Source organism: Oryzias melastigma, linkage group LG22 (assembly GCF_002922805.2).
Source record: "Oryzias melastigma strain HK-1 linkage group LG22, ASM292280v2, whole genome shotgun sequence".
Lineage (NCBI taxonomy): Eukaryota > Metazoa > Chordata > Actinopteri > Beloniformes > Adrianichthyidae > Oryzias > Oryzias melastigma.
The window spans coordinates 20,500,465-20,510,144 of record NC_050533.1 but is presented as its reverse complement, the minus strand read 5'-3'; the positions used below and the strand labels follow the sequence as shown (position 1 = coordinate 20,510,144).

Sequence of the window (9,680 nt, the reverse complement as noted above, 5' to 3'; positions counted from 1 at the left end):
GGAGGTGCAAAAAAGTCAAAAACTAGACTCCAGCAGAAAAAGTAGACATCATGCTGGAAACGTAGCACTTCACAAAGCAAACAAAATGATCTCAACAACCCAGAAAAGACAGAGTAAAAACACAATTTAGAAAATTCACAGAATAACTGAAAATTATCATCATGCTTTAAAGCTACTTTTTACCAATTTAAGTGACTTATCAGCTCATAAAAGCAGATATATTTTACATTTATTTGTCATTTTTGTCTAATAAAGTTGCACTCTCTGATGGAATTATAAATTGTTTGAGCATTTAAGGCTAAATTAGTTAAATAGTTGGATTGATTGCAGCTTTTCTTTGGTTTATTAGCAGCAGCAGACTCATAGTTGGAATGTTCAGGGGTGACATTATCTGAACAAACCTTCTCCAGAGGAGGGCGCTGTCTTCAGCATCTGCCTCTACTCTAAAGTAGAGAGGGAGAGATGCAGTGATGCTCTATAGAAGCACTTTTGTCTATTTCAGGGGTCTGCAACCTGCAGCTCCAGAGCCACTTGTGGCTCTTTTACCTCTCTCAGGCTAAAAATTAGCTTATGAAATTAGCATTTAATTAAATGTTTCATCTCTAAGATAAACTATGTAGTGGTTTTTACATCCCTGCTGACTTGACGAGGTCTTGTTTGCTCTTTGCTTCCTCCAGAATAAACAGATTTCAAATACTTTGGTAAAAAGTCTGATCCTTTATTAGTTGAAGGAACATTTTATCTTGTGCTGTCCAGAGCTGCACTGGCATGATCCGCTCTGGCACAACGCATCTTTTATTTTGAAAAGAAAATATACAAGTTGTAAAAAATAATTTCACATGTTGAGAAAATAGTAGTTTCTTTTTATGTTTCTGGCAATATTCATATTTATTATTAAAAAATACATTGTAATGAATGCAGAGCAATATCAAAATAAGAGGTTAAATCAAAGGTTGCAGAGCCCTGTTTTATTTGTACCTTCCCTATTGTTCGGACTCGTGTTTTTAGTATTTTTAAAGTATTTTTAGAATGTTAGTTTTGGAACCTTTTACCTTGAAGTGCGTTCACATACAGAAATGTAAATAAAAGTTATTAAAAAGATTAAAACCCTTTTGTTCCTGAACTCTTTAAAGTAGGGATGTCCCAATCTGATCACATCATCGGAAATCACGAGTGGTGTAACAGATCTGTATGGATCTAGTGATCTGTAAATGTAATCAGTAATTTTTGTTTATGTTCAGAGTTCAAGGATGTGTGAGTGTATATTTATGCTATGAAGTACTTTATATATATTTTATCAAATATATGTTTTAAAGCTTTTCAAAAAAGTAATTTTAGGCTTTTATCTTCTTGCTTTTTCCTGTTTTTTTTCTCCTTTTTTTCCCACTTTTTACTGATCCGAAAAATGATCCAAACTGTGACCCTATAACCATGACACGATTCAAATCATGAGTTTTGTGATCCGTTACACCTCTAACAAAATGTGTATCTCACTGAAATGAAAACAAAAGTTATTTATTTTATAGTTTCTGAAACTTTGATTACAGCAGGGACGTCCTGATTTGGATCTCTATCAGGGAGCGGATATTTATTTTATTCTCCTTTTTGTGATTTGCGCTACATATTTCAAGCTCATTATTGCAGATAAATACTCTAGTAGAAGTCTGCATATTATGTAATTATCACAACCTTTTATTGTGGTAAAGCGCCACAGATTAGGACGCAGAGTAGGGGCACAAAAATTGCTCAGGAAATTTAGAAAAGATGTCCACAGATTCAGACTTCAAGGCTAAATAAATTATAATAAATGTTTTATACTGACATCAAGCGTCTCTATTGGTTTGTCTTAACTCCAACAATGACATACAAAGAATTTCAATAGAATTTCAACAGAAACAGCTGCTAAGGGACCGTCTACAAAGTGCAAACTCTGGGGAAAAGTGAGTTTAAAAAATAAAGTCTCTAAAACAACCAAAACTATTAAAACGGTTATAGTGATATGATCCTGTCATGAATATTAGTCATCGTATTTATTTTGTAAGAAAGTCATTTTTAATTATCAATAGCAATATGATTTAAATCTAATCAAAAACGTTCAGTGGTTCTGAAAATACTAAAGCTACAATCACCAAATGTTCTCACATGACTAAATATCACCTGATTTTACTAGTTAATAGTAGCTATTATTTTTTCTTGATTTTTCAGCTCTTTAAGTTTGACAAAATTAGGGTAAAAAAAATCCTGATTAGGACATCCCTAATTAAAGAGGAAGGCCTTCACTGCACACAGGGTTACCATGTGATGGTCATAAATGTATAGAGAAGCAGTCGTCATCCATATCATCCAGGAGCCAGTGCCAGTCCTCGAGACTGAGCTCGTCAAACCTGGAAGGAAAAGCCGCTTTTGAAGTGTGCCTGTTTCATGTGGCGGGCAGACAGAGGGTTCTGCAGGCTACCGTCCTGAGGGACCAACAACACGGAGGATCACAGAACCAACGAGCAAACCTCACTTCTAATATGAGGAGCAAAGCTCTGCTGCAGCACTCCTCACCCTTCAAAAAGGCTCCATCAGTGGAGGAGCGGTGATGTGAGGAGAGTCTACATCACAGGACGGAGAGTCCCCGCAGACGCGCAGCCGGCGATAACGTGCGTGGCAAGGCAGCCGTCAAAGCCGAACAAGCCCTCAGCACGCGGAGGAAACATCAAACCGCTTCACAGCGCCTCGCTAGTCAAACTGACAACAGTTGGATTTTGTTTGTGTTTACTGTGTGAGGAAGTTTCGGGACAGGAAGCAGCTCTGACAGCTGGAGAGGCAGCGATGGGAGGAGCTTTCAAAACATTTCACAGGAAATCAACAAAAACACTCAAAGTTTTACTAACATATCAGAAACTTATCTGCTCGTCCTGTCAGATGTTTACAAAAATGTCTCCCTTTCTTGTACAATAAAGTTACAGCTGTGACTCCGAACTACAAACTTGTGCATGAAGGTGTTTGACCCCCCAGGTGAGTGGAGACCTCTGCTACCTGCTCTTGGTGGTGGGCAGCTGTCTGCTGGGCCTCCTCATGGACTGGCTGGCCTGAACCTTCATGGACGCGCGGGGGGAGGAGCGTGCAAACTGCTCTGCTGGGGGGGGCTTCTTGGGAATCTTCTTGACCAGTCGGCTCACCCACTTCTGCTGCTCCTCCTGGGAGGCTGCCAGCAGGAGCAGGTTCTTGGCTGCAGACACGTCGTAGTTCACTGGAGGAGGAGAAGGTCACACCGGGTCACGTTTGGAGGGGAAATGGGTTTAGCATTGGTAGTACGGGCTCAAATACTCAGATATTTATGACTTCTAAAATTACTGTTTTGCAATCTTTATAAATATAGAAAGTACAGTAAAATATTTGTACAGGCAAGGTCCATATCTGAATAAAAAAATGAGCTGGTCTGTTTGAGACCCTGCTGTTGACTGTATATGAAGAACTGGAGCGAGGGTGATGTCACCCAAATAAAATGGATTACTTTTGGCTTCAACCAAATTTTGTCATAATATGAATGCCGCCGCCATGTTGGAAGCGGTCAATAAGCGTTTTTGAGATCACCATGTTGGACGCAGTGCTGTGCAGATCACCTGCAGCGCAGTGCATGCTGGTTAGTTGTTGCTCCAACGTCCCCTAAGTGTAGTCACAAAAGTATTGGAAGAAGGAGGCGGGTCCAAGGCGCCTACCTAAGCGAGCGCAGCCAGAAAATACATACTATGCTGGCTGCAAGTCGCCTTGAGGACTACAAAGCAATGCATTGTGGGAAATGTACTAAATGTTGTTGTAGGTCGACGTGTTGCAACTTAGGTGCTAAATTAAGGAAATCTGAGTATTTTTTAACTCTGGAAAGTAGTGAATCACTGATTATAAAAATAACCTTTTTTTTTTAAATCATCTGTGGTTAAGTGTGTTATTGTTGCCCTTAAAAGTTAATTTTAATTCCAATTTTATTTATTTCTCTGGGACAGTGCACGTTAAATTAACCCAGCAGCTATTTTGCCTCTGTTGTCCCCTAATAACCCACAACTTCCTGTTCTCGCCCCCGCCTGCAGCCGCCTGCAGCCGCCTGGTCTCGCTGATGATCCAGACGAGGTGCGGGGTGATCTCAAACACACCTTATGTCAGTAAGAAGGGATTGGTCGGAGTCAGTCTGACCCATCGCTTCTATGGCAACCACTCTCACTAATCAGGGTTGTTGTAAGTGCACTCCCCCACCACTGAAATGCAGGTTACACGTCATCTGTCAATCAAACGTTTGACGCGAGACCTGATTGGCCAGTTTATAACTTAAATAACTTGAACTACAGAAAAATATGAAAAAAAGAGGACTATCAAGAACATGCTAAAAAAAGTATCAGAGTGAGACTCTTGACTCGACTTCTTGGAACCATCAGGTACTTCCTGTTTGGATCACTCAGTCCAGTTCTCAAATACAGTCAATTGTTTCAATGAAAGTCATTTTTTTTAGATGTTGTTCCATCTTAATGTACTTTGTTCTTGTCATTGATCTACTGGAACTGTAGTCAGCTGAACTTTGAGGATGAAAAACTGAAGACCATTTTCAGGATTTGTCGTAAAATGATCCAAAACAACAAGTATGTTTGTTTTGTTTACTACTGAAGTTAACCAGGAAGTAGACGGATAAACTTTTGAGCGACTTTGTGTGTCTCGTCTGTTATATTTTCTTCTGTTCTAAATAAAGGTATAAATGAAGATTTTCATACATTTGGTAAAAAGACAAACACAAAAACCATTCAAATGGTAAGGACGGTGGTGTGATCTGTGAATTGTGAAGATCCACAGCCCTAGACAGATCCTACCTTTGCAAGGAGCGATGATCTCCTCCTTCTTGTCCATGTGGTCCTTGTGGCATTTAATGTGGCAGCGTCGGCACTCCAAAGCAGGCGGGGGCTTGAACATGTTCCACAGTGGCTTGGTGCAGGCCTCACAGTTGGTGGGGAAGTGGTAGAGGGTGGGGATAAACTCGTGGCCTTTGTGACAGATGTAGCTGGACTTCTCTCCGATGGGCAACGGCTCCACTGGGAACTCCGGCTCCTTTTTGCTCTCGCCTTCATTGGCGTAAAGAATCTAAGGGACACAGGTTATTTTCTCCAACTCTTGCTCCAAGTTCAGAAGCAACATGCTAAAGCAGAAAAGGGCAAACCTGAAATATTCGGGGAATTTCTTTGGCATCGGCGCGGTACACATCCGTCTGAGTGACAGGCCTCACGTGGAAGAGTTTGCTGCCAGGTGGAGACGCAGGTTATGACCAAAAATCATGAAGCTGTCAATCTTCATCCTAAACCCTGAAAGACATCCGGACTTACTCTATGTCGAGCACCATGTATGGGATGGACTGCTCCCTGTCCTGCTCGCTGTTGTAGAAGAGGATCTTCTTGCTGCTTACAACAACGTACTGCCACGACAACAGCAAAAGTTAATCTCTGAATTATGACAAATAAATAAAAAAAATGAAGGATTTCTTTCAACCTTTCGTTCCCATCCAAACTTCTTGGTGTTGTTTCGGACAGGCAGAGAGAGCCAGCCCTCCAGTCTGGTTTCTGTAAACAGAAGTTACAGATCATTTCACTCCAGATCTTCAGCTCCAACGTTGACATTATTTCAGTAACTCTTCAACTATCTACTCAATTAATGCGACTCCAGGGGATTCTGAAGCACAGAAAGCGTTTTTTTCAATGAAAAGTTCATGTGAACGTCCGTACAGCCGTGTTTCAGACATCTGTGTTCAAGTCCCTCCTCGGGCTCTACGTACCAAGCGGGCGTTCACTGAACACATGCTAAAAGTTCAACCAGATTAATGTTAAACAGCTGAAAGACCTGCACGAATCGTTTAGGACTTTTCTTGGTCTCACCTGTGTAGGCGTCATCGGTGTCGAACTCTGGGCCGCTGCTGACGCTGGCAGAGTCCATGGACTGCACGCTGAGCGTCTGCAGCAGGTTCCTCAGCTGCTCGATGTCACTGTCCTTACTGTCCAGAGCCATCTGCAGCTCGATGCGCATCTGGCTCTCGTCTGACAGTTGCTGCACATCAAAAGCCAACAAACTCAGACTCTGAGATGCTGCAACACCAGAACGTCTGTTCGGATCCGACTTACCGCCTGCATTTCATTGATCTCCCTCTGGTATTTGATCATGATGCTGTTGAGCTTTTCCTTCTCTGAGCGGAGCTCCAGCTGCAGCTTCCTGTTCTCCTTCTCTTTCCGCCGCATGTCGGTGTCGTTGCCGCGGCGACTGCCTCCACCTCGTATTTCCTTCCTGTTCATGATTTCTGCCAGCTTATTGACAGCCTGTTGATGGACGCAAAGAAAGGAAGTCCTCTCAGAGTTAAAGGAAACTGTGAAGAAGGTGATGATGGCGTTCTGGACAGCCAACCTGAGTCTTAAGCGTTCTCTCTGACTGCAGCTGCTTCTCAAATCCCTGCTTCATCTGACTGATCTGCTGCTCCCAATCCTTCGACTTCTCCGATTCTGAAAGAACACAAACACAGTCAATCTAAACAAATCTGCATTTTTAATGTAGGAAATCTATTCAAGTACGTGGCGTGCCTTCAAGCGCTTCCTTCAGTTTGTTGTTGAGCTCCTCCTTCTCGTTAGCCAGATTAGCAACATCGCTGGTCAGAGTCCTGTTGGCTTCCTCCAGCTTCACAGACAGAAGACACAAACAAACGGTCATCTTCTCCGTCTCCGGCAGACACAGCTGCGCCTTTCCCTCAAACCCACCGAGCTGATGGTGATGTCCTTCTCGTTGAGCTCCTGGCGATGGCGCGCCATCATCTCCTTCAGCTCCAGCTCCTTCATGATCTTCTCCTTCTCCAGGTCAGAGTACTGCTCCTCGGCGATGGAGCGAGCCAGCTGCTCCGAGTCGGCCTTCGTCAAGGTGATCTCCAGCTGGGCGGCCAGAGAGTCCCTTACGGACCCGAACAAGAGCCGGATCAACATTTCACAAAGTGGTGAAGGAAGACCTCCAAACGGATCTCTACCTCTCCTCCTGCAGCTCCTGCAGAGACTGCTGAATCTCCTTGTAGAGTTTATTCCTCTCCTCACAATCCTCCTTCAGCTCCCGAACTTGAGTCTTATAGAGAGTCTGGAAAGCAGACGGAAACACAAATTCAAAAGACGCGTCTAAAATAGACGTGTGATTCTAAAGACTCACAGAGAAATACTGCTCAGCTTCTAACTGGTCCTGTAATTCCTTCATTTGTCCGTCTGTGTCTTGTCTTTCCCTAAAGACAAAAAAACAAAACGATCAACTTCAGTTTTGGATTCTTTAGGAATAAATAAGGTTGGAAGTGAAATCTGAGTTTCTCTGACTTTCGCAGTTCCTGGTTCTGCTTCTCTAAACTGCGCTTTATGTCCAGCAGGTGGTTGGTTTCCTGCTTCAGCTGCTTCTCAGAGGCCCTCAGGATGCTGAGCTGCTGGTTCTGCGCCTTCAGGTCGTTCTGGGTCAGGTTCCGCTTCTGTGTCTCCTGCTCAATCTTCAGCGTCAGGTTCTTCACCTGAGAGGGAATGAGAGACAGATCCAGGCAAAGGGAGGTGGATGAGCATTCATGTCATTTCTTTGTGAAGATGGTCCTAAAAATAGATCACAGACTGATACATTTAATGAAAGCATTTAATAACAGATGTTTACATCCTGCAGCAGTAGCTTTTAGCTGCTGTGGATGGCATTTGAACAAACCCGACCGGGATCCTGCATATTCACTCACCTCCTCTGTGAGGTGGTCCTTATGTCTGCGCAGCTCCTCCAGCTTCTGTAAAGCCTGTTTATAGTCGCAGTCCATCATGCTGCTGTGTTTCTCCAGCTCCAGAATCCTGTTCTCCAGCCGCAGTTTGGCCGATCGCTCCTCCGACAGCTTCTGCTCCATCTCTGAGGGAAATATTCAAGAAGAGGACATGTTCTCTGATGTCCATCAGCGGAATCTGTTCAAAAAGTTCTGATGAAAATGGCTTTTTTATCTAATTATGGACATAAATAAAGAAAACTAAGGTTAAAATTGCATTTTGGGGTATTTATTTATTTAGATGATAAATTCAGTTTGAAAAAGACTAAAAATATGCTGAGTGGGATACAAGATTTTGTCTAAAAATGTAAAAATCATAATTTAAACACCAGTGGGAACACTTTTAACCCTTTAACGCCGGAGTTCCAGTGTTTATGTTCTTTGATTTACTGTAACTTTTCAACCATTAACACAATCAGCGTAATTCCAGTAGATTTTGAAGGAGAAAAGCGGCTCGTCGAGCCGCTTTTCTCCTTCAAAATCTACTGGAATTAAGCTGATTCTGTTAACAGTTCAAACGTTGAAGTATGTTAAAGATTTTGTGTTTAAGCATCAACTGCCATAGAGCTAGAATGCTGAACAGCTTCCATCCTTACCTTTCATGGACTCCGACTTGGCCCCTTCAATGGTCACCTTGATCTTGCTCTTGTCCGCCAGCAGAGCTCTGGTGGCCTTGTGAGACGTCTCCTCCTGCTCCAGCTCCTGCTGCAGAACCTTCAGCTTGTAGGTCAGGTCGATCTCTTTGCTGCTCATCTCCTACTCAGACACAGTCACAGTGTGTTATTTGCACAAACGTCTCATGGATCCGGTCTGTCTTTCTTTTCCTTCAGCTTTACCTTCTCCAGATCAGTCAGTTTGTCCTGCAGCTGCCTCTTCTCGGTCTCCGCTTTGGAGAGAGCCTGTCTTTGCTGGCGAGCCTCCTGCTCCAGAGCCGAGATGCGTCCTGTCGAAGAAAGCCGGGGGTGAATTCTTTATAATTAAAAACCAATGTGGTGTGTGTAGCTTGCTTAAAAAGATATGTGGTGGACGTAATGTTTTATAACTGGTTTAGGATTAGAAATCCTCTTTTATGCCTTTAATATTTATGGATAAACATTGTGAGTTGAGAAAAAAGGCTGTTTATATATATGTAATGTGTAAGTTAAATGCAGGGTGTGTTTGACCCACCCATCAGGTCGCTGATGGTTTCCGAGCCCTGACTTTGCTCCCGCCGCTCCGTCTCCAGCGCGGCCTGCAGGCTGATGCACTCCTTCTCCAGGCTCAGCTTGCTGCGCTCCAGCAGGCAGCATTTGTCCTGCAGCTCGCGCACATTGGCCTCCAGCTGTTGCAGCTGCTTGCTGTTCTCCGTCTGCGTCTTACGTAGCCTGGTCGCTGCTTCAGTCTCAGCTCGCAGCAAAGCGTTGGCCTCCTCCAGCTGAGGGGACCAACAGTCAAGGTCACGATGTATAGAAAACTGCAACACGTTCTGACACACAATTCTGCATTTAATGCAATCAAATAGATATGATTTGTTTAGAAAAAGAACCAAATAAAATTAAAATTTAAAATATTTGTGTTAAACTCGGTCCCTCCCAGGTCCAACCCTTTCGAGTAGCTGACAGACCTGTCTTCTCAGGTGAATGTTCTTCTCATTAGAAATGTGGGAGTTTTGGTTTCTTCTCTTCAGGTCATCCAGCTGATCTCGAAGGCCGTTCACTGGAGAATGCAGAGTCAAAATCAGCTATTTATAGTAATACATTTTCTCAAAAAAAGAGAAAAATATGTTTTAATAGCAGTTTGACATCAATAAAAAAAGTTTGGAAACATAATAGGTCTATAAAAGTGACTGTAAATGACATATTTAAGGAAAAATAAACTT

At 42.9% G+C, this 9,680-nt stretch overlaps 1 protein-coding gene across 1 annotated transcript in view; it reads right to left on the bottom strand.

Annotated features, from left to right (window-relative positions):
* Positions 1-9,680, bottom strand: part of rock2a (rho-associated, coiled-coil containing protein kinase 2a) — a gene marked incomplete in the record, with an annotated part of 42,392 nt that overhangs the window by 1,654 nt on the left and 31,058 nt on the right. The window contains 18 exon segments of the mRNA XM_024291207.2: positions 3,025-3,238; positions 4,842-5,109; positions 5,186-5,264; positions 5,349-5,437; positions 5,512-5,582; positions 5,895-6,063; positions 6,138-6,329; positions 6,415-6,509; positions 6,588-6,681; positions 6,762-6,948; positions 7,022-7,125; positions 7,195-7,264; positions 7,353-7,537; positions 7,748-7,908; positions 8,419-8,578; positions 8,659-8,765; positions 8,990-9,236; positions 9,426-9,517. Of these exon segments, the coding sequence (XP_024146975.1) occupies positions 3,025-3,238; positions 4,842-5,109; positions 5,186-5,264; positions 5,349-5,437; positions 5,512-5,582; positions 5,895-6,063; positions 6,138-6,329; positions 6,415-6,509; positions 6,588-6,681; positions 6,762-6,948; positions 7,022-7,125; positions 7,195-7,264; positions 7,353-7,537; positions 7,748-7,908; positions 8,419-8,578; positions 8,659-8,765; positions 8,990-9,236; positions 9,426-9,517 (2,584 nt within the window).